This window comes from Solanum stenotomum, chromosome 1, assembly GCF_019186545.1.
Source record: "Solanum stenotomum isolate F172 chromosome 1, ASM1918654v1, whole genome shotgun sequence".
NCBI classification, from domain to species: domain Eukaryota; kingdom Viridiplantae; phylum Streptophyta; class Magnoliopsida; order Solanales; family Solanaceae; genus Solanum; species Solanum stenotomum.
In genome coordinates, this window is record NC_064282.1 from 3836618 (window position 1) to 3861566 (window position 24949).

At 34.7% G+C, this 24949-nt stretch overlaps 2 protein-coding genes across 3 annotated transcripts; one reads left to right on the forward strand and one right to left on the reverse strand.

The window, feature by feature from the left end:
- Window positions 1-6989: 6989 nt before the first annotated feature.
- LOC125853892 (probable E3 ubiquitin ligase SUD1) lies at window positions 6990-14378 on the forward strand. 2 transcript variants are annotated; one of them, XM_049533643.1, is made up of 9 exons: window positions 6990-7467; window positions 8735-9427; window positions 9607-10377; window positions 10465-10676; window positions 10798-11151; window positions 12471-12631; window positions 12716-12879; window positions 12966-13112; window positions 13665-14378. In XM_049533643.1, the coding sequence occupies exons 1-9, from the start codon at window positions 7126-7128 to the stop codon at window positions 14160-14162; spliced, it is 3342 nt and encodes a 1113-aa protein (XP_049389600.1). In that variant the 5' UTR covers window positions 6990-7125; the 3' UTR covers window positions 14163-14378. The 2 variants fall into 2 exon arrangements, with proteins under 2 accessions (XP_049389600.1, XP_049389601.1); XM_049533644.1 differs by having other exon boundaries at window positions 12474-12631.
- A 735-nt stretch (window positions 14379-15113) lies between these two features.
- LOC125853493 (polyadenylate-binding protein 8-like) lies at window positions 15114-23383 on the reverse strand. The gene is made up of 9 exons (XM_049533189.1): window positions 22713-23383; window positions 21032-21150; window positions 20276-20932; window positions 20028-20105; window positions 19847-19936; window positions 19160-19297; window positions 18173-18352; window positions 17898-18101; window positions 15114-15580 (listed from the first exon to the last, which is right to left on the reverse strand). Exons 1-9 carry the CDS (start codon window positions 22933-22935, stop codon window positions 15338-15340), a joined length of 1932 nt encoding a protein of 643 aa, XP_049389146.1. The 5' UTR covers window positions 22936-23383; the 3' UTR covers window positions 15114-15337.
- Between the last annotated feature and the right edge of the window lie 1566 nt (window positions 23384-24949).

The following is a 24949-nucleotide window of genomic DNA, read 5'->3' on the forward strand; positions in this document are numbered from 1 at the left end:
ATGACTTATGAGGAGAGCTAATCATCACTTAGTGCACCAACTACACTAACTATATTTGTTTAATTGTTAGGATAATTGCTACTTTTGCTTTTACCATGCATCATTTTTTAATTAATTTCATATATGGTCAATGAAATTTTAATTGTTGAGATATTAATTAATTTGTAATCAATTTCTATGCAAATAATGAAGCAACCAAATGAGGAATGATCAAATTCACGTGCATTGCCTTAAAACGATACCATTCCCTCTTTAGGTAAAACACCACAACTAGTATATAAAGCACGTGATGTAATCACGAGCAAAACAATAGATTTTCTTCTTTAACTTTTCAATTCTATCCTAAATAAGATAGGTAATAAGTGGTTAACCATCCTCTAACAATTTGTTTTCTTAGGGTGTGTTTCGCACCCCTTATTTGCTGGTGTTTGATAAGTAAGCAAAATATATTATCTCAATTACATTTATATGTAATCTAAAAAATTATGAGGCAGGGAAATGAGAGGTAAGGGGTGTCATAGTGGGGTTGTTGTCAATGGGTGTTGGGGTGATTGGAGTGTGGAAATGAAAAAATAGGTTTGAAATGTCATTTATAAAACTTATTTTTCCTAGCTCTTACTTGAAAGATCGTTTTTTTTTTTTAAAGAATTTTTTTTCATAAAATAAAATATCAAACATTTTAACCAACTAATTATGAAAATGAAAAGAAGTATGAAAATATTTTCTCCCACCAAAACACACTTAATATTGGTGTTGCTTTCACTTCTCCAAGCTTGTGCAATAAGGAATTGCCAAAAGTTGAGTACGCCAATTTGCAATGCACAAAGTCAATGAAGTCATCATCAACACATCACCATATTTATATTCTTGTGACATAAGGTTAAGTTGAATTACAAATAGATGCTCTGTACTAAATTATCAGTTTGATCGATATAATTGTTGATCACCCTATAAATATAATTTTTTAATGTGTATTTTATCGATTCATCTGAATTCAATAATTTTGACTCACACTCTTTATAATTTTTTTTAAAAACACTAATAAGTATGAATAACAAACTTAGAACCAGTAAATCAAATCTATTATGGGTCCTCTTGCTACCTAATCTTCTTTATTATCTTAATAATAATGGGAAATGACATGTTGAATAGCTAAATGTCCAACCACATTTCGTTTTCTAAGTTTGGTAGAGTATGATTTTGTACTACAATGAAAATAGACCATAAATTGTCATCATTGGGTCCAATTACTGGTATGGAAGTTAGACAGAGACAGAACTAATGGCCCGCCTAAATTGAAGGCTGCGGCCCAAAAGTTTGGCCCAATGCAAATTATTTAAAATAAAAAATAATTCACAAATATTTTTGACTGCACAGTCAATCCATTAAACTTGTCAGAATATTTTATAGATAGTTAAGTTAACCATATAAAGTATGTTATCTCTTTTAATTTTATACATCAACTTCAAATAGAAATANTATAACATTTTAATTTCAAGTTATAACAGATCATTTTTTGTTTAAAATCAATTAAACTGCACTTTATTAAATAATTAGTCTAATATAATTATATTTTAATTAATAGGTGATATAAATACAATTAATAAGAGAGAATCAATGATTATCTATAACCTTTTTTAGGGATTTTGTTACCTTTCACACATAATATTACATTGATATTATGTTTTTTTTTTTTTTTACTGTCATAAGTCATCCCCATCACCACGTTTCTCTCTTTCTCACACACCAAAACAACACCCCACCACCCCAACGTTCAAAGGTAAAAAATTCTCTGTCACGTCTTCATTCTTCTTCTTAGAAATAGTAAATCATCTCTCTCGCCATAATCAATTTTCTTCGTTGTACACTCAAAAGAAAGGCCAAATCTTTTTCACAATACTAAGAATCAAGATTTTAGGCTTTTCAAAAAAAGATGAGCATACACTTAGAAAGAGCTCATATTCGTAGAAGCGAGTTCTAATATTGAAATTGAGGCTCCATCTTTTAACAACTTGACTCAAACGTCTTCGACCAACAAAAATGCAAATCCGGCGAACAAGAGTGTTACCCCTCACAAGAAGAAACAAAGCGCATTAAAGGAAAAGAAAAAAGAAGCAAAGAAAATTGCAACTCCTCAAAATCGAAAGGGACAAAAGAGAAAAGGGAAAATGATGGACCGCACATAGCAAAAGAACAAGCTCTGGATACTACCTATTATCCTGCACCAAGACCAAGGAGATCAATTGTTATACAAATGATCGACTTAGACTTTCATTCCACGTTTATATTTTAGGATGTCGTTTATTTATTTATTTCCAGTTTTTGACAACAATATATACTATGCATAAATGCTTAGTATTAAACAAAATTTATTAATTTCGTTCATGATTTTTGAAAATCAAAAGTATGTTTTATATTGAGTGTAAAAACATATATTGTTATACTTAATTTTTTCACATGGATACCAATTTCATATGGTGTTAGCATTAATTTTTCAACAAGTCGGATACAAATAGGAAAATGATGGACCGCGCATAGCAAAAGAACATGCTTTGGATATCAAGTGTATACAAATTGGATACAACATTAACTTGTTTTATGTTATCTAGTTTGGTTGAAATATCTATTACATTTTTTTTTCGTTTTCTAGTGGGATATATGTTGGATACCAAATAGATACCAATTGAATACAACATTAACTTGTTTTAGGTTGTCTAATTTGATTGAAATCTCAATTACATGTTTGTTTTTCAATTTTTCCAATAGGATATCACTTGGATACCAAAAGTATACCAATTGGATACAACATTAACTTATTTTAGGCTGACTAATGCAGTTGAAATCTCAATTACATGTTGGTTTTTCAATTTTCAATGGGATATCAGTTGGATACAAAATGTATACCAATTGGATACAAAGTTAACTTGTTTTTAGGCTGACTAATTCATTTGAGATCTCAATTACATGTTTTTTTTTTTTCAATTTTTCCAATGAGATTAGTTCGATACCAAATGCACACTGATTGGGTACAAATTAACTAGTTTTAGGTTGATTAATTTAGTTGAAATCTCAATTACATATTTTTTATTCAAATTTTTCAATTGGATATCAGTTAGATACCAAATGTATACCAATTGGGTATAACATTAACTAGTTTTAGGTTATCTAATTCGGTTGAAATCTCAATTACTTGCCTTGATACCAGGTCAATACCAAAACTAGATGCAACATTAACTAGTTTTCAGTTAGCTATTTCAGTTGAAATCTCAATTACATGTTGTTTTTTCAATTTTACCACTGGGATTTCAGTTGGATACCAAATGATACCTATTTCATACTAAGATTTGACTTAATTTTTTCGGTCGATATCAATTGCATATCAACATTACCTAGTTTTTGACTATACATTTGAAAAACACTTAATACATAAATGATTAACTAGTACAAATAATAAATGTTCTGAAATTATAATTCATTGACTTAAAAGACTAAATAAATCAAAACATAAGTTTGCCACAGTAAAACAACTAAAACAAAGTAAAAATAAATTACGTCTTTTTTTGAGCAGGGTAATTTGAACATATCTTCTTGTTGTGTCCCTCCCGACAACATGTACTGCACATAACCTTAGACCTCTTGAATTTCACATTAGCAAACCCTTTCCAGCGTTCAAGTTGTGGTCTCCCTACAATTCTTTTTGAACCAGACAACAATAATTTATGCTCCGATATTTTTTGAATTGCATATTTTTCTGTTCCATCATAAATTATTGTGTTAGTATTACAGGATACAAAAGTACAAATAAATTTTATATATATGTTATATCAATATACCATTTTTATGCATACTTTTTATATTTATTTCATGTCAAAAGGAAACACTGATTCATACCAGATTCATGCCAAAAAGAATACAAAATCATACAATTTATAACTGGTAATTGTCTTTTATTAAGTATACCAATTTCATCCCACTATTATGCACAATTCCATACCAATATGATGCCAAAAATGAAAATTGAATCATACCAAATTCGTGCCATAAAAAATATAAATTTTTATACAAATTTGATCTTACTATTATACGAATTTCATACAAAATCTACGTCAATTTTTATACCAGAGTCATATAAAAAAATTAATAATGGTTCATACAAAGAATGAAGAAATTTAGTTGTAGACATTTTAAATCAGTATTCATTCACAAATTAATCAGTAAAAATATTATACAAAATTCATATTTAATTAGTATTCATTCGCAAAATTCATTGCATTTTCCAGTAGCCTTTTCCCATATCAAATTTTTAACATTTTATTAATATATAATTAGAAAATATTCATTCACAAATTCATCGCATTGTCACTGAATAGAAAAAAATTACACAGTATTATTTACATAGCCAATACAAAAAAAAAATTCTAAATAAACACTAATCTGAAGGATCTCATCGACCACCATACTTTATGAACTAATTTTTTTTCCTAATAGAGCAAAATGAAGACGAAGCAGAGAGAATATTGAGAGAAAGAGAAAGTTACAAATACTGTAAAAAAAAAACTGTTTGAAAGACAATTAACAAGTGAGAGAAAATGGCAATAACTATCTTGAGCTAAACAATGAAAATGAATATTTTTTTTGTTATATCTTTCCTAATTTTATGCCTCCTATTAATTATCATTAAGATTTTCAAATTTTCTGTTAATTACATTTCCGTTTTTAATGTTTTTTTTTTAAAAAACAAATTTGTATTTCACATTTTTTTTAAATCCTTTTTTAATTTATGTAATATGTTATAACCCGTAATTGTTTATTGTTAAAACTTGAAAGATAAAAAATAATGTCATAACTTATAATTATTAGTTCTATAAATGTTATGTATAAAATTTTCACTATTTTTGACTGCATAGTCAATCCCTTAAACTTGTCAGAATATTTCATAGATAGTTAAGTTAACCATATAAAGTATGTTATCTCTTTTAATTTTATACATCAACTTCAAATAGAAAATGAATGAGGTTTTACGACTTATTGAGGTGACTACATATATTAAAAACGTGCCAGAGTAGAATACATTGGTTATGTTGTTGTATAGATGTTCAATAATAAAGTATTGATGACTTGATTCAATCAAATCCAATAATTTTGATTCAAACTATATATGTTAAAAATTCATCAAATAAATAAAAATAATAAATTTTGAATCAAGTATAGGCCCTCTTCTTGCTATGCGATCTTCTTCAATAATGGGAAATGACATCTTGATTAGCCTCATTTACCAAATATCCAATCCAAGCAGATCTTAGTTTGGTAGAGTAGAATTTGTACTAAATTGAAAATAGACCATAAGTTAGTAATGATTGGGCCCAAAAACTGCTGTTCAAGTTAGACAGACAAAGTTATAGCCTGTTTAGATTGCGGGATGAGAGGCCCAAAGTATTGGCCCAATGAAAATCAAAAGAGGGACCTGAATAATAAATTTTGAATAATTAACAGTCCTCATTCAATTGAGTTAGTATTACTCTAATCTGTAAATAGAATTTTTCTGATGAAAAACTCTCATACTTGTCTTATATAATTTATAAAAATAATGGATCAAAAACTTTCTAAACTATCATGGTTTTATTAGTTTTATATTTGAATTTTAAAGGTGAAATTAAGCAAATACCCCATAAAGAAAAAATTATAAACATATATCCTTTTACATTCATACCCCACTAAATATACTGTATACCCCCACTAATTTCGTTTAACTTATACTAAATCAATATCATATATTGTATTGGTATCATTAAGATTGATAATTTCACTTAATTGATACTAAATCAATATATAATGATACCACAACAATATAAAATGAAATTAATAAATATTAAAATTGATACTAAATCAGTATATAATGATATCACAACAATATAAAAATATAAAATGAAATTAATGAATATTAAAATTTATAGAGAATATATTGTTCTTACCACATTTAGGGAGTAGTTTTCCAAAATTGATTGACTTAACTATGGGTATAATATTTGTTAATGTAGTATAATCTTGACCTTTAAAATTTAAATAAGACACATGTCTCTCATTTAGATGTGCATTTGACGAAATGGAGGAGAGCCGGATCCCCTATTAACTAGTATAACAATCTTTAAAAGTGAAAAAAGATATCCCTATTAATTAATATTTAGTATTAGATCTTTATCATAATATCCCTATTAATTAATGAAGAATAGTATTGATTGTTAGGGGTAAAACATGAAAGAAATATATTATTTTTTATTGATATGTTAAAAGTGACAAATAAAAATAAAAATTTATTTCAGAAATAAATGACAAGTAAAAAATGAACGGAGAGAGTATTACCAATCTTGGTTTCAACAACCATATGATATATTATATAATAGTATTTTTGCAACTGTAGTTTTTTTAAAATTTGCAACTGAAATATAAAATAACATTTGTATAACACTACAAAATTATTATCCAAAATTTAATTACTTTTTTAAAAATAAATTAAAAACAGAATTTCACATACGGTTGAAATGTTCCTTTGCTTTATAATTTTTTAATGAATATTCCAGATTGTTTCTAGAAATCCACGTTTAAATTAATCAAATAAATCTAATGTTAAATATGCATTTCATAGGGTCCCACATTTCACCCTTCCAACGCAATTTGATCAATCGCTTTCTGCCGCGTTATATCTCAAACTCCTCTTTTTTATCAACTAAAAGTTTATTAGAAATTTTTCTAAAAACATGTATTTTCTTCATTTTATATTACTTGATTAATTTTAACATATTCTTAAAAAACATAATCAAACTATTAAAAATATAGTATTATTTTATATTAAAATTATTATGAGAAAAAAGCAGTCTTAATTTACTAAAATGAATTTTTAATACGAGACTCAAATAAAATGAAACAAAGAAATATTATTGAAAAAAAAAAGACGCGTATAACTAAATTTTGAGGGATAAAATAGGAATAATAAAAGATAAACCGACGTCCTTGGTCCACGATTTTGTTGATCCTCTTCTTGGACCAAACCACAGCTCCATCACATCGTCACGATTTCAAGAAAAACCCTAGGAGGTACAAATCAATCCCTCGTGAGTTCAATCGTCGATGGAGATCGCAACGGCGGTGCCGGCGTCGAACGGTGGTGGCGGTGGTGGAATTTCTCCGGCGGAACGCTCCTCCGCCGATGCGATCAATTCGTCTTCATCGCCGTCTGCATCTTCTTCCTCGGGGTTGTCGACGGAGCAGGTTACACGTAAAGATTTGAATTCTTTGGCCAGTAGGTTCGATGACGACGAAGAAGAAGAGGACGTTTGTCGGATCTGTCGGAACCCTGGTGAAGCCGATAATCCTCTCCGGTATCCTTGTGCTTGCAGTGGTAGTATCAAGTATGTTCACCAAGATTGTTTACTTCAATGGCTTAATCACAGTAACGCTCGCCAATGCGAGGTTCGTTCTTCATGCGAAATCTGTTCATTTGCTTAATCTCTTTCCATCCCTCCCCATATTTTCTTGTTTTAGATTAAGTTTTATTGTTATCAAACTCCTATATTCTTGGACGCTTTTAGTTAAGCTTCAGTGGGTATTAGACTTGCTTGAGAAAGGAGTGGGTATTGTTGTTCTTTCTTTTCGTTAACTCACACAAGGCCTTCCAAAGGATTCTTAACTTTCTGACATGTTTTTCAATCATAATTGAACCTGTTGCTTGTTGTTCTTTACCTCCCTGAAAGTAGAAATGGTCATATCAATTTTGTAAGCTCTTCTCGATGCAACTCATAACTCAATTTTAATAGGTTAATTAACTACTAATTTCATGGTTTGGGTGTAGCTACAAATATATTTTTAACTTGATCAACACAATTACTTTTCAAATTTTTTGGTCTTCTTGCCATCTTCTTTTCTTACTGGTAGATTTATGTCTTCTTTTCCAAGGTATAATCTGGATTTTCACACTTAAAGAAAGAATTTTTCTTGCCGTCTATAGATTGTAAGCTCATTCATTTAGTACAATCTACTATTCATGTAGTATACTCATATAGTGTTGATGTTTAAATTGTTAAGGAGAGTACACTTTTAATAGTTAATTATATTCTCAACACACCACCTCACGTGAGGGCCGGATTCTTTTTATGGGCCAAGCACGTGGAAATTCTTTTTATTTTGGGTGGCGGTGAGATTTGAAGTGTGACCATCTCATCTAAAAGCTTAAAGTGTTAGAGAGAGCACACTTTTAATAGTTAATTGGGCGTGAAGCTTAGTCTTGATGGTATGTTTACATCAAATCCAACATTGATAGTCTATTAGAAGTTTGTATAGAAAACTATAAAGAATTTTTAGGATTAGATGACGTCAAATTATTGGATATTGAATAAAATAGGTCTATATGGACTGAAATGGATAATGATGATTCTTATAGTGGGTCTTATTTTGGGATTGAGGCATAGATTTTCTTTGTGGTTTGTACTCGTCAACTGAAGTTGTGATTCGAATTTTATAATTATTCTTATTAAATCAATATGAGAAATGTATAACTGTAACACTGACCATAAATGATTCTTTTTCTATGAACATTGACCATAGATGATTCTCACAATAGATTGTGGTTGGATACTGCAGCACATAGCTAACATTGAAAAGTGTGTGTTGTTTTCTGATCTCACCTAGGGTGATCCCTCTATTGGTGGTATCTCACTAAATTTATTTAATTATAACGTAGGTATGCAAACATGCATTCTCATTTTCGCCAGTTTATGCTGAGAACGCTCCGGCCAGGCTCCCTTTTCAAGAATTCGTGGTTGGGATGGCAATGAAAGCCTGCCATGTCCTGCAATTTTTCCTACGTCTTAGCTTTGTTCTTTCTGTATGGCTGCTCATAATACCGTTCATTACATTCTGGATATGGCGGTTGGCTTTTGTTAGAAGTTTTGGAGAAGCTCATAGACTATTCTTGGGTCACTTATCCACGACCATCATTCTTACCGACTGTCTGCATGGCTTTCTACTCTCTGCTAGCATTGTTTTCATCTTTCTTGGGGCAACTTCATTGAGGGATTACTTCAGACATTTGCGCGAACTTGGGGGCCAGGAAGCTGACAGGGAAGATGATGTGGACAGAAATGCAGCCCGTGTTCCAAGAAGACCTGTTGCTCCTGCAAACAGGAATTTTGCTGCTGATGGAAATGAGGAAGATGCTAATGGTGCACAAGGAATTGCTGGAGCTGGTCAGTTAATCCGGAGAAATGCAGAAAATGTTGCCGCTCGTTGGGAGATGCAGGCAGCACGGCTTGAGGCTCATGTTGAACAGATGTTTGATGGTTTGGATGATGCTGATGGTGCAGAGGATGTACCTTTTGATGAGCTTGTTGGCATGCAGGGTCCTGTTTTTCATCTTGTTGAAAATGCATTTACTGTACGTTCTTGCTTTCACTTGCCACCTTTCTCATGCAGTCATTAAATATATTTTTGTACTCTCTAAGCTCTGCAGAAGACCATATTTTTCCTGATGTGTACTTCTATTTCTCTGACTCTGTTGTCTGCAAGCTTAACATGAGAAGTTAACTGATATATGGTGATTTTCCTTCTGTGCAGGTTCTTGCCAGTAATATGATATTTCTTGGAGTTGTGATCTTTGTTCCCTTTTCATTAGGACGAATTATACTCTATAATTTGTCTTGGATTTTGTCCTCTGCAAGCAATCCAGTATTATCAACTGTTATGCCACTTACTGAAACAGCACTTTCCTTGGCCAATATTACTTTGAAGAGTGCATGGATTGCTGTTGCGAATTTAACTCCTACTGCTAATGAAGAGAGCAGTTTACTTGGTCAAGTCACTGAAATGTTGAAAGCAAATGCCACTGAATTGAGTGTGGCAGCAAACAATCTCAGCACAACAGTGTCGACTGATCTTTTGAAAGGGTCATCTGTTGGAACATCCAGACTTTCGGATGTTACAACTCTTGCTGTTGGCTACATGTTTATATTTTCTCTAGTCTTTTTTTACCTTGGGATTGTAGCTTTAATCCGGTACACCAGGGGAGAGCCTTTGACGCTGGGAAGATTCTATGGTATTGCTTCCATTGCAGAAACCATCCCCTCCCTCTTTAGACAATTTGTAGCAGCTATGAGGCATCTGATGACTATGATTAAGGTTGCTTTCCTCCTTGTTATTGAACTTGGGGTTTTCCCTTTGATGTGTGGCTGGTGGCTGGATGTTTGCACCATTAGGATGTTTGGGAAGTCGATCACGCAAAGAGTGGAATTTTTTTCAGTATCTCCATTGGCAAGCTCATTAGTTCATTGGGTTGTAGGGATTGTCTACATGCTACAAATAAGTATCTTTGTTAGCCTTCTTCGAGGGGTAAAATTTTCATTAGACTTGCTCTGTTTCCCATCTCTATTTTGCGGATTGTTTTCTTTTACTAATTTACCACAATTCTTTTTGTAGGTCCTGCGTAATGGGGTGCTTTACTTTCTTCGAGATCCAGCAGATCCCAACTACAACCCGTTCCGTGATTTGATTGATGATCCTGTACATAAGCATGCTCGTCGAGTTCTTTTGTCAGTTGCAGTCTATGGAAGCTTAATAGTGATGCTCGTGTATCTGCCTGTCAAACTTGCCATGCGAATGGCTCCATCCATTTTCCCACTTGATATCTCGTAAGATTGTTTCCTGCTCTTTTCCTATTGATTTTGGTTTCAATATGTATGTGGTATGTGGATTCAAGCTTTGAACTTTCATCCCTTTGGTGAACTTAAAGAACTGTTATTCTTTGTGCAGTGTATCTGATCCATTTACTGAAATACCTGCCGATATGCTTCTCTTCCAAATCTGTATTCCCTTTGCAATTGAGCATTTTAAGTTGCGTACAACAATCAAATCTCTGCTCCGATATTGGTTTACTGCAGTGGGATGGTCTCTTGGTCTAACTGATTTCTTACTGCCCCGACCTGAGGATAATGGTAGACAAGAGAATGGAAATGGTGACCAAGGAAGGCAGGACAGATTTCAAGCCCCGCATGGTGTACCAGATCGGGCATTGGTAGGGTTTGCTCCCGATAACAGAGCTAGGCATGCAGCAGCTAGTTCCAACTTCGTAGAAGACTATGACAATGAAGAACAGGCGGATCCTGAGTAAGTTGAACAATGCTCCATGTTTATTAGTTTTGTTTTTATTGCACCATGAACATATTTATTCATTTCTTATGTTGGCAAGTTGAGTCACTTCACTGAAAGCCAATTAGTGTAGGTCTTCTTCAGGACATGATGAAGATCCGCTTTTAATTTTTTAATTTGTGAGGAAATTCTTTATTTGGTCTCATTTTGTTTAGTAGTGTTCTAATAATAGTTGTTGTGGAAAATGTTAAAGGATGGTTTTTAGCTTGATTGATAAAACATGTTTTTAGCTTGATTGATAAGACGTCATATCAAAGTTTAATACGTGAATAGCTAAATGTGTTTTGTATTCTTAAAATTTGTGGGAGTTGTATAGAATAAATCATATTAACAGTTCCAAACATTTTGGCTTCACAGATCAGAAATATAAATTGTGATGGAAGGTGTACTAATTTAGCCTCTTCCCAAATGTGTGAAACACAAAATTAATTTTTAAAAGCTTCCTAGCTTTAAAAAAAACCTAGGTAAGTTTATGAATGGGCAGTCTTCATAGAATACTTTTTTTTTGTTTTTTGAGAGAGGTAACAATTTGGTCTCTCATGATATATTGGCTATTATATGTAGGACTAGTGTCTGTTGTTGAGTGGTATTTAGCTAACTCATGACTCATGTGTAGACTGTGCAGTCAGTTCCACTAAGGGATTATTGTAGTATCTTCTCCATTATTAAGCATAAATCACAGTTTGATTGAATGTCCAATTTGTTACCTACTTGTTTTATTTGTGTTTTTTCCACTTAATTGTCATATCCATTCTGTTTGCCGCAGGTCGCTCACTATTATTACTTCTGTATTATTTTTAAAACCCGTTTAGATGTACGTTACTTGAGCCGATGTCCTTTTGGAAACAGCCTCTCTTCCTCTATGAGGTAGGGGCAAGGTCTGGGTACACTCTACCCTCTCAAACCCACTTGTGGAATTACACTGGGTATGTTGTTGTAGCCTTGTAGTAGATAAAGTGTGTTCCTTTTTGGGTCTCGATATTTGTCAGAGTTAGGGTGATACTTCTAAATGAAAAAAATGTTCAATCTTTAGTGTTCGTTCTTCATTTTTTTTTTTTTTCATTTGGACCCCCTCGTATGTGACTAACTTTCCGTTGCTTGTTAATTTTGTTTGTTGGACAAAATTGCTGTTACACTGCTTATTATGCTCGGCCATAGCTCGTCTTGCTAGTTTCTGTAGGATCCAGTGATTTAAGTCATAAATTGGTGATACTCTGTCTAAGTTCACCTCAAAAAAGCTTTAGCAAGAGTCTTATGTTGTTTGGAAACATCTTTAGCAGGTACGCCTTTGTGCTCCGTATTGTGCTGTTGCTGGTTGTGGCGTGGATGACTCTCCTACTTTTTAATTCTGCCCTCATAATTGTACCGATTTCACTTGGACGTGCGCTCTTCAATTCCCTCCCGTTGCTTCCAATAACACATGGAATCAAGTGCAATGGTATTGCTGTCAATCTAGCCCAGTTGGTTTCTGTTCTTCACCTCGCAATAAAAACGCTGACCTTTTCTTGCTTTTACTTCTCAGATTTGTATGCATTTGTAATTGGAAGTTATGCCATTTGGACTGCCATTGCTGGAGCGAGGTACTCAATCGATCAAGTTAGAACTAGGAGGGTCGCAGCTTTGATGAACCAAATATGGAAATGGTGTGTCATTGTTCTGAAGAGTTCTGCACTGTTGTCAATATGGGTAATTACACCTTTCATTTTGGTTCAGTACTTGCACCTCAATTTTTTTCCCCATACTGTTAATTTATTTGTTGATTCTCTTTCCAGATATTTATTATTCCCGTGTTAATTGGACTGCTTTTTGAACTTCTGGTCATTGTGCCAATGCGAGTCCCCATTGATGAAAGTCCAGTCTTCCTTCTTTATCAAGATTGGGCTTTAGGACTGATCTTTCTAAAGATTTGGACCAGGCTGGTAAGTGCCTTATAGTTTATTTACATTATTATGAGCTTTTGGTTTTACCTGTTTTATAAGACTGACGCGGGGGTTTGAATCTTTGGATGTTACATGCTTTTTGTCTAGAGCATTTCCTTTCCCTTTTGTTATATGTTGTAGCCTATTCAAAAAAAACATTTGGGGGGTGGGGCTGTTAATTCATGATTGATCTGCATCTCCCCCCCCAAAACCCCCCACACGATTTCTGCATATTGCTCATTTGATGTACAACTTTTCACTGTAGAGCAGGATTTCAGTTTTCACTTTGTTTATATGACAAATATTCTTTCTCTGGGACCTCCTATTGCTCCATGTTTAAGATCAAAGCTGTTTGAAAACAATCATACCCCCCAGAAGCAATAGCAAGAATTTTTTCTAGTGGAACATTTTTAACAATCCATGCAGTTCACTAATATGGATGTCATTTGGCGTCCAAGTATCCCTTTGTGTGTATAAATGCACATTAGTTACTTCACATTGGCATATCGATATCTACTCTACCGATTTCTTAACTTGACTTGTGCTAAACAGGTTATGCTAGATCATATGATGCCACTGGTGGATGACAGCTGGCGACTGAAATTTGAGAGAGTGAGGGAGAATGGTTTCTCTAGGTTGCAAGGATTTTGGGTGCTTCGGGAGATAGTCCTTCCTATCATCATGAAGCTGCTTACAGCATTGTGTGTTCCATACGTTTTGTCCAGGGGTGTGTTCCCAATACTAGGTTACCCTTTGCTTGTGAACTCTGCCGTTTACCGATTTGCTTGGATTGGGTGCCTTGGTTTCAGTCTCTTCTGTTTCTGTGCAAAGCGTTTCCACGTATGGTTCACCAATCTCCACAATTCTATACGCGATGATCGTTATTTGATTGGTCGAAGACTTCATAATTTTGGGGAAGAGGTACTTCAAAGGCATAATGAAGTAGAGGTGGGTGGAGAGGGGGAGATCCCTCTACTGAATGGGGGGGATGTCGAGGAGGTTGCTGATATAGGACTAAGACACAGGCGTGGTATTATGCAAGATGCTTGAAGTCTGTACCAGTCATGATCCTCAGCTGCCCAATAAGGTTTGTGGAGGTGGAGGGAGGGGTGAGGGGTAAGGGTAGGCTGAACAAATTGCAAATGGATTAAGTATTATTTCCAATTTGTATTAGTTTTGAGCAGTTTCTCTATCAGTAATATTTATTACTTGTGAATATGTACTCTTATAACTTGGTGCTGACATAATTAGTGGATTCAATTTCAGGGGAGTCTAGTTTGTCTACTTTCTTTTGGAGCACTCTTTCCCGTTGTATGCTAGAGAAGAAATAGATCCATGAAATTAATCTCACTTACAACTGGCAAAAATCTATATAAGCAGTCATTTTGTCCCAGGTCAATGGTTGTGAAGATAACCATGTGTTCTTTCGAATTATTTAGTAGTTAATAATAATAAACGATAATTTGGAACACACCTAGTACCAGATGACTTTTTTTTTCAAAAATTGCCAGTACCCCACATTCTGACCTTTAAAATTTCAAAATTATTGCTCCTTTCCGAAACCTATCTCAATCTTTTTCTCCAAGCGTGTGTTTACTGGCAATTTATTTCAAAGTATTGATTGACAGAAATATGTGTAACATGATATGTAAATCCAAAGGTCATTAATAGTTAACTCCATAACGTGTTACTGTTAGTAGCAGACAATGGAACACCAATATGTGCACTATTCACTTTAGTTTTAATAAACGCAGTGTCCAGACCATCTTGCATGCACTTCAACATCCACGAGATATCTGTTGAACTCCCACCAACAGTAAGCAATCTAGATAAATGAAAGTGCTGCTATCCACCTTCAAACTATTATACTAGAAATTGAAACGGCAGTTTCAAAACATGCACCCGAAAACCCACCCCCACACACTGAGGACGTTGTAATGAAAGAAGTTATCAAACAAACACAGCCAAATAAATAATCCAAAATAAACAAGAAAATCCATAAATAAAAAATACCAGCGCAAAGGTTCTGATAAACCAAGTTGGATGTCCAACAAATTCCAAACTGAACCAAAATGCAACCCAACAATATCTGATAGTCAAACACTTGAGTCTAAGAATGTCTTTTAAGAGAAGTCAGATTTTCTGGGTGAAGAAAATCCAGAATTAAAAGCACACTAGAAACGAACAAATAATTGATGGCGACAAACATTGGATATCGTCAGAACTCAAGAAACCAGACCATCATTCAGTGACAATGAAGCCAACTGATCAGCAGCATTACTGGCCTGCTGCTGAGGAACATTCCTCAGAACGTCCATCGCCTCTGCAACCTTGGCTTTCAGAGCCTCAGGAGACTCAAGCAAGTGCAATACCTCTGTCTGGTCCATCTCCAAAAGCATGCCAGTTACCTTCGCTGCTGTTTCTGGTTCAAGCTGTTCGACCAAGGGGTACAGATTTTCACCTAGCATCTGCAGACAAACCACAGCAATTATCCGAAGGGGAAAGTAAAGCATGATCAACACTCAACAGTTTCAACTTTTAACATCTATATTTTTCTGTTGGCATTTAGACGTTAAGAACAAGTTACATAGGACTGGATACACCTCTTCTTTATAGGTTTATTTAAAAAAAAAGGGGGAGAGAGAAAAGGTAGCATCAGGAAAATTCATCCAGAAATCTGACATCATTTTTCTAAAGTAAAGTGCTGTAAAAAAAAAAGAATGTCTTTGATAGTATTTAACAAGATCCTCCCTCCACTGCTTTTAGTAGAACTTAGGTTGGCTTTACATTACATAATTTGAGAGAATGGTTGAATTGACTATCTGTGTTGCTTGGTAGACATAAATGTCTTGTCAAATTTGGAATGATCTAGTATTATTAGTATGCATTTGGCAATTAAACTTTGGCATTTCTCAAGTCCATACTCTTCAGGTGAACCAAAAGGAAAATAAAGGGAGAACAATTAAAGAAAAAATGAAAGACCAGCATAATACCTTCGCCCCATAGTTTATAGGAACCAACCTATCTACAAGTAGAACCAAAACTGCATTGACATGCTTAACTTGAATTTATCAAACACTTGAAACTATTTCAGTTTAATAGGAAAAATAAGTTCGGATATGTAAAAAGGTTAATTGGAGGAAGAGCTTGATGTTTCCAATCCCAGAAGTTCTAAATAGTCCAATTCTAGCTGGCATTTTGGGTTGTGAAGTAGGATCACTACCAAAAAAGTATTTGGGATTACTCCTTGGAGCTAAGAGCTAAGGTGCAGACATTTGCGAGAGGGTACTTGATAAATGTGAAAGGAAATTGCCAAGAGGAAAGCTCAGAATTTATCTATAGGGGAAAGGGGTCATTTTGGTGAACATTGTCCTGGACTCCCTCCCCACATACATCATGTTCTTAGTTCCTATTCCAGTCAAAGCAAAAAGGGTAAGAATTGATCAGTGGAGGAATTTAGTTTGGGAGGACAGCAGGGAGACATAAAGACTTCATCTTGTTAAATGGAACTCTCATTTCCAGCAAGAGAGTTGGAGGTAAGACATCAGTAATCTAATACTACATAACAAGAGACTTAATGAAATGGCTTTGGAGATGCAACATCAAGAAGCAAGCTTTACAGAGACGGGTCATCAGTTACATGGGTGAGCAATTGGAACACTGGAGTACCAAACTAGTCAGAACATCACAATAGAATAGACATTTGGAATCCGTAAGGCATCTCTGGGAGAAAATTGTAACAAACACGGGTTTTGAGATGAGAAATGGGAGAACTTCATTCTGGAATGATTTCTAGCTTGGTCACGAAGCACTGAAAGCCCTTTTCCCTGATTTATTTTTCCTCTCACCTTCACCTAATGCCACAATAGAAGAACAATGGAGCTCTAAGGGTTGGAACTTATCCTTCAGAAGGCTTCTCAATGACTGGGAAGTTAACAGAATCACTGATTCTAGAAGGCTTTACTTGCAGTGTTGTCAAATGGAGCAACCACTCCAAATTCACAGTCGGAGCAGCATACAACTATCTATCATCTACAGGGCAGTCCAGCACCACTCAAAGTTCAGTTTTTCATGGCTAGTAATAAGAAAACCTTTATTAGTAGACATCTCTGGCAACTTTTTGTAGAGTTAGTTGAAACTACTTGGGTGATGCCTAAGGACACTTTTGACCTGACATACAGATGGAACAGTATTAACTACTTGGGTGATGCCTAAGGACACTTTTGGCCTGACATGCAGATGGAACAGTATGAGGGGGAGAACATGTCACAAGGAATGGTGGAAGATTGTTCCAGCTTGCATTTGATGGGAAATATTGAAGGGGATGAATGCAAGATAATTTGGAGGCAAGAGCAGCCCAACCCAGAAAATCATGAGAACATGCATTTCTTTTTTTTTTTGATAACCAAGAGAACATACATTTCTCTTTTTTATTTTTGGTGTAAAGAACAATTTGTAGATGATGCAACATCATTGAAAGATCTTTTGCTTCCTTGTAAGAATTACTGGGGTTTGTACTCGTATATATTAGATATCAGCCCTGATTCGGGCGCTGATGAATATAACATGTTACCATCCTCAAGAAAATAGTCGAAAGATGCAACTTTTCTTTGTTTCCCTACACCTTTCAAATTTTATTTTCGACCAAGAAGCCTTTATAAATTTATCTCTTTAGGCAGGAAACTCGAGCTAAAAACTATGGTGATGAAACAGGAAAACAGAAAAGGACAATTCCTTCAATGTTCATGGAAATCAGCTTTAGCTCTTATAGAAGGAGAATCATACCGTCCTTTGCTCTGTTGGAGAAGCATTAGCCAGAGCAGTAGCCAAAGCCCCTACCGGAATTGGTTGGGCAATTCCTGCATCACGCACAGGCATGCCACCCATATCATATGGGACAGAGAACATGCCACCACCTACTCCTGGAAAGCCAACATCAGGAAGGCCACGTCCTGGAGGATATCGATATCCACGCCCCCTCGGAAACATCTGACATGAAATCAAACTCTGAGCACTTCTATAAACACACCATACAAATGACAACCAAATTTGCCACAAACCTGTTGCTGCATCAGCGGAACTGGCTGCTGTCCTTGCTGCAATGGAACAGCACCTCCACGTCGGCCACCCGGACGTTGACCTTGCTGCCCTTGCTGAACCATGGGCATAAAGAAATTCGGCATAGGCCCCCCACCAGGCCTCATTCCAGGTACAAGTTGCTGCTGATATCCAAAACCAGCCTGGCAAGTAAAAAAAAAGTAGATGAGCACAATTCAATTTTATCAGCAACACCTCTAATTCCAAATTAGCTCGGGTATATGGTTCCAGTTGATCATACGAATCCTCATTAACTCAAAGCCAGACAATATTTAAATGCGATTTGAGTACAAGATAAATGAACAAAAGAATAATATTTTCTTTCTTTCTATCATTTATTAGAAATGTTCTCTCTTCATCTTTAACTTCCTACTCTTTTTAGATCACCCTCTAAAACAATTGAGTTGTAATCACAGGACAAGGCATCAGCAACTCATCAATACTCTCCGTCTAATAAGCCTCCTACTCACATTAAAACTTTTCAGTGATAGCAAGGAATATTCAAACAACGTCAGAAAATATGTTAGCAGAGTAGAGAGTCAAGTATCAGCATGACACAAAACATATCAAAAAATATATCTCGCATGCTTCAGAAAAATTTATAGAGGAGCTTGAGAGCTCTCATTATAAAATGAGGAATGTTAAACTCGTATCCTCTAATCTCAACCACATCCATCAGACAAGGTGCCAACTTCAAATACAGAAAAGACAATCTAGGACATAACATCTGAGACTACTTGTTTGTAGTCTCAGATGTTATGTCCTACATTGTCTTTTCTGTATTTGAAGTTGGCACCTTGTCTGATGGATGTGGTTGAGATCTGAGACTACTTGTTAGTTAGCAAAACAATTGAGAAGCGCTCATCAACATCAGAAAATGAGACATGCAAGATTCAAAAGGTTCTAAGTTACGAGAGCATTTAAACCAGATATCCACAACGATTTATTACTTGTGGGGGAAGCATGGCTGGTTGTGGCTGGCCGTAGAATATTTGTTGACCTAGACCAGGACCGCCAGGAGGATACATAGGCATTCTAGGTGCAACTGTAGATGCCATTCCAATTGGACGCATCTGAGAAAACTGAGCCTACATTTTCAAACAAAGAAAAATAATATGTATTAGTATCACCATGTAAGGGACTATGAGTAAATAAGATAAGTTGGTAAATGCCTACTAAATCGATATATCTAGCAAGCATGGAGCAGAGCTTATATTCAAAAGAGGCAAGATAACCTATTGTCACTACGGTGATATATGGGAGGTTAGAATAGCTACAAAATAAAAAGATTTGAATTCAACATCAATTTATCATCTCTTTTTTTTTTAAATGACACTTTTGGTCCTTCAGGACACCAGCTGTAACAACGCCCCAAAGGCTTTCTCTCCTTTTGGTTTTCTTTGCTCAGTTGTGAAAGACTCAAAAGAAATTCAATGGATTATTAAACAAAAACAAATCTTAAGATGGTAAAAGATTTGGTTACTAATTCAGTCAGAAGTTGACAAAGTCAACAAATAAGCAAAGGCTCTCTTGCAAAATCAGATAACAAATTCAGAAAGAGATAGCATTGAACAGAGACAAACTACATGCACTTTTTTTTCAATTCTTTAAGCCCAAAGAAAGATGAATAGAAATACCTGTAACCTTGCTCTTCTCTCTTCCTTGCGTTGCGCAAGGGCAACATACAGAGGTTTGCTAACAATCATCTTTCCATTCATCTCTGCAAGCTGCAAAGGAAAGAATTAAAAGTTAAAGCTCTACCTCGCCCGTGTTCAGTTGACTTTTACCTGCTGAATTAAAAGAGTTAAACTAACACACCGCTCTTGAAGCCTCTTCGGGAGATGAGAATGCAACAAATCCTGATCCTTTGCTTACTCCACTAGGATCTCTCATAACCTATTTGAATAAACAGCAAATGTCAAAAAAAAACTCTACATTGCCAGTATACCCTCATTGTTGATGAATACAACTTTACAATTTTCAAAAAAAATATATATATATATTTCCAATCAAATTGGAGAACTGGAGATTTATTTAAAATTTGAAAAACAGAAAAGGCAACTTACCTTGCATGAAGTGATTGTGCCATATGTAGAGAACATTTCCTTGAGCTTGTCATCACTAATGCTGTCATCTAAATTTTTTATGTATAGATTCAAACCTTGTGATTTATCAACTGCCTCCTTGGCACTTTGCTCATATCGATTTTTCAATTCCATTTCCCTCTCTGATTTCTTCTGAGCTCTTCCTACAAACCATTCTTTGTTATCAAATTTGTGACCATTCAAAGCTTCAACTGCTCTCGCAGCATCTTCAGCATTTTCAAAGTTAATAAATCCAAAGGACCTAGATTTTCCATCTTCATCCTTCATAATTGCAATGCTAGTAATGGCACCAAATTCACCAAAGGCTTTCTTGAGATCTTCTTCTAATGTTGCTTCAGATAAATTTTTCACAAAGACATTGGTAAATCTTGTCTTATCTACAGCGCTATCTCTTTCTTGCTTACGAACGAAGGGTCCAACATATACTTGCTTGTCATTCAGCAGCATACCATTCAGTTTCTCAATAGCTTTTTGGGCAGCATCCTCACCGTCATACTGCACAAACCCATACCCCTTGGACTGACCTGATGAATCCACAGCTACCTTACAAGACAGGATATTTCCAAATGCAGAAAATGTATCATGTAGTGCTTTGTGGTCAATTGCCTTGTCCAAATTCTAACAAAACAAACAGCAAAGGAAGTAGGTTGAGAATATGGCAAAAAAGCTTCCAATCCATCAAACAAGACAATATCTCTACAGATTCCATAAAAAGACCTTAATAAATATGTTTGCAGTGCCACTTCTTCGAACAGTTGGGTCCCGGTTTGAGTACATTATCCTGATGGGCTTTCCACTGAGAGGAGTAAAGTTTAGCACTTCCAAAGCCCTTGCAGCTGTTACGAATACAATTGTTAAAATTGTCAATAAGACACCAAACAAAAAATAGGGTAAATGTGTTGAAGAAACACAATAAAAAACCTAAAAGTGAGCGGGAGGGATGATTTGCTAAAGCATTCTTTTTTTTCCTTGCCACTACTGGTGATGGTCGTCTTTTTTAGTCTATTAGTGAAGCTGACTAACATTTTGTAGTGCTTTGGACACGAAAAAACTGACGACTAACAGATGCATAGGCAGAATACTATAAGAGACTGATTTGGTGATTAAAAGGTACCTTCATTCCACTTGGAAAATTGTGATGGACATGATAGCATAATATGTGCACAAACTTGCCACAACACAAGGAATATCAGCTCAGGAACAGACACACACATGTACATACTTATCAAATAACTGAACAGTCAGGCACTCAAGCGTGCTCCAACACAAAATTAAGTGGTAAGGTCAAACTGGAAATTAGTCCAGTCGTACTCAAATAAGAAAAAAGCTCTACGACTACAGGATATTAAATATCAAGGATTCACACTTCCATCTTACAGAAAAGGGTTGAAAAAAACAGCAAGTTGTAACTTTCTCATTTGTCTAACTGATATATTCTAGGTTGCTAATCCAAAAGAGTCACTGCAAGCAGCACAATTGCAGTTGCAATACAATAGGATACTCGCAGCTTATTTTCCCAAATAGTGTTCTATAAGTCATCACACACATACAACAAAAAAATTCTTACTGAAGAGGCCAACTGTTGATATATGGAGAAAGTTACCTTTAGAAAAAAAATTAAAGAACCCCTATGTTACCAGTTTCAAAAAGAAAAGTACCCCTCCCAAAAATCACAAAAAAGAGACCATCTTTCTCCCACATAATACAACAGCTTGCACTTACCCAAAAGAAAATTAACACCTAGCTGAGAAATTCACAACTTAGATCATCTAGACCACAAAACACAGGAGAATAATATCATGTGAATACTAGGCTCCTCAATGTAACCTCAAAAGATATTTAAAAAGATGATTTAAATTTTCATTATCAACTCCAGTTGTGGCAATTATTAGTTCAATGCAGGCCAGCAAACCAATTGTGGCAATTATTAGTTCAAATTTCTGAGCATACAAGGAACACCAAAAAACAACAATGATAACAATTACACCCTCCACCCTCCGTTTAAAAAAAAATGACCTAGTTGTTTCATTTTTAGTTTGTTTCAAAAATAATGACCCATTTCCTTTTTTGGCAACACGTTAACTTCAAATTTCCACGTGGCATGTTTAAGGCCACAAGATTAAAGGGCATTTTGGTATATTTGACATAACTTTAATTTAGAACCACAAGATTAAAAGTCTTCTTTCTTTTCTTAAACTCTGTTCCAAGCCAAACTAGATCATTTTTTTTTAAACAGAGGGAGTATGTTTCAATGACAAACTAGTTGCTGTAGGCCATAATGAATACAAGTAGCTCCATTTAGACAACTATCAATACAGTATTTATTGCATTTACGAAATTAGACAATTCAGTTTCAAAACAAAGCGCGAGTAAAGTCAAGTCAAAAGCGAAAACAAACCATCTTGCGGGTTCCCATAATTGACATAACCATAACCGAGCGACCTCTGGGTAGTCAAATCCCTGCAAACCCTAACCGAAACAACTTGTCCTAGCTGATTGAATAGATCATACAGCTGTGAATCGGTCACATTGACATCAAGGTCACCCACGTACAGAGACGTCACAAACTGGTTCACACCACCAGCATTCGCACCCTGTGGCTGCACCTGAACCTGCGCCATCAAAATTCAACACAAAAACCAAAATAATTTTCTTTTTTCAGATTTTTTTGTGATTTTTTTTTTGACTTCCCTCTCCTCTTTTTATTCGCAGATACAAAATCTCACAATATAAATAAATTCAAAAAGCCGACGTCTATCGAACTCGAAATTGATAGAAGTAGAAGATATACTGAAACCCTAGAAATTTTGATGTTTTTCCGATAGATTATGTTTTTCGCTTTTTTCGATTTTTTAGTAGGATAGATGATAAAGAGAGGAGAGGGAAGGTGGATAGGTCGGAGATCCGACGAGACAAAGGATCGCCGCCGGCAACGCCGAAAAGAGGAAAGGGTTTGTGTAGGAGAAAAAGATAGGGGAAAAATATAGGGCAGCTTTAAACTGCACAATTGCAGAAGGAATAATTTGGGAAGGGTTTTTTTTTCCTTATACAAGTTAAAATGGGTTTGGGATTTTTGTGTGTAAGCAAAGCCCTAAGATAATTTACGGAGCAAAATATACGCCGTTCGATTAGGAGGGAAGTGGGTCCCACTTGACGTGGTCCGATGAAATCCCCACTGTTAGCTGGCAGTTGCGATAAGGAGATTTCTTATTGGCTACATGAGCGACTCATTCAACTTCCTCTATTTTATTTCATAGTATAACCAAAAATTATTGTTATACTATTGACAAAAGTAACTTTTAAATTAAATAAATCATAAAATCTAAAATAGTCGATTAGTTAAACATTAGAAAATTATTTTTGTGTGAGTGAGATTGTTAGAGAAATTCCGATTAGGATTTTTTTCTTTTTCGGTTTCCCACCCGATGTTCGATGCTCCGATTAAATTCAGATCGTGTTCTGCAGGGTCCTTTTGGGGGTGGCGCTCCCAACAGATTTTCTCCATATCTAGGGCTCGAACATGAGACCTTTGGTTAAGGGTGAAGCACTGTCACCAGTGCTCCACAACTCATGTTGGTCCGATTAGGATTATTCTATACACTCAACAAACATAGAAACCTTAAGATGAGGAAAATTTGTTCTATTAAAAAAAAAATTAAACTAATGAATAAGAATTAAGATATGAATATCAACGAGTCTTCTTCGATACAAAGAAGGGTGGGTTTAAAAAAAAATACCCCAATCGGTGTTGTAACTCTAAGTGAAAATTAATATTGATATCACGTTTAGACATAAATAAAAAAAAATTGATTTTGCCCTCATAACCCTTCGCAGCCCGGCGACCTCTAAAGCGAGGCCGACCGAACTTCAGCGTCGGCGACTTATGCACTTCTAACATGCAAAAAGAAGGAACAAAATTAAATAGTGAATTAAACGTACCCTGTATATATAAAAAGGTATCCTTCTGAAATGATAAAAAGACGGAATCAAAAGAGTCATCATCAAATCGTGTATTTGTGTTTGGTGACAACGCCTCAACATCATAAGTGTTCTTGTTATATAATAATCAGCAGAATAATCACTCAATTATGTAATTTCTTAATATTCTCGAAACAAATAGAATAAGAAAAACAATAAAAAAAAAATCAAATTGACCTTAGAAATGTTGATTTGAATTTTTATCCTTTATTAGAACACTCTATAATATACAAAATAATCATTCACTATATTTTAAATATTTAATAATAGTAATCTGATTAGTATATTTAAGAATAGTAATTTGACTATATTTATTTAATTTTGGACTTAGAAACAAATTAAATATTATGTATTGATATTTTTCTTATTTGAATTATATAGTATGACTTATTTATAGAAAAATAATAAACATATGAAGGACTCAAATCTAACTAAAACCACCATAAAAAATAAAAAGTTTGAGAGATGGTCAACTAAAATGCTTTTGGTTTGGTATGCACATATTGCAACTAGAACTGTCAAAAGAATATGAAAAATCGATTGAATCTAAATGAATCGAAGCGATTTATACTATTTTTTCAATAGAATCGTTGGCTTTTATTTAAGTGTATAACCATTCCGAACAATTGGGATGGTCTTTTTACTTTAGAAAAAAAA

Bases quoted from the DNA above. Each gene is read 5' to 3' on its own strand.
- LOC125853892 (XM_049533643.1), top strand. From the start codon at position 7,126: ATGGAGATCGCAACGGCGGTGCCGGCGTCGAACGGTGGTGGCGGTGGT. The intron at 10,677-10,797 runs GTAAGATTGTTT...TTCTTTGTGCAG, and splicing joins ATTTTCCCACTTGATATCTC to TGTATCTGATCCATTTACTG. The intron at 11,152-12,470 runs GTAAGTTGAACA...AAACATCTTTAG, and splicing joins GAAGAACAGGCGGATCCTGA to CAGGTACGCCTTTGTGCTCC.
- LOC125853493 (XM_049533189.1), bottom strand. From the start codon at position 22,935: ATGGCGCAGGTTCAGGTGCAGCCACAGGGTGCGAATGCTGGTGGTGTG. The intron at 20,106-20,275 runs GTAAGTTGCCTT...TTATTCAAATAG, and splicing joins GCACAATCACTTCATGCAAG to GTTATGAGAGATCCTAGTGG. The intron at 19,937-20,027 runs GTGTGTTAGTTT...TTTCCTTTGCAG, and splicing joins CCGAAGAGGCTTCAAGAGCG to CTTGCAGAGATGAATGGAAA.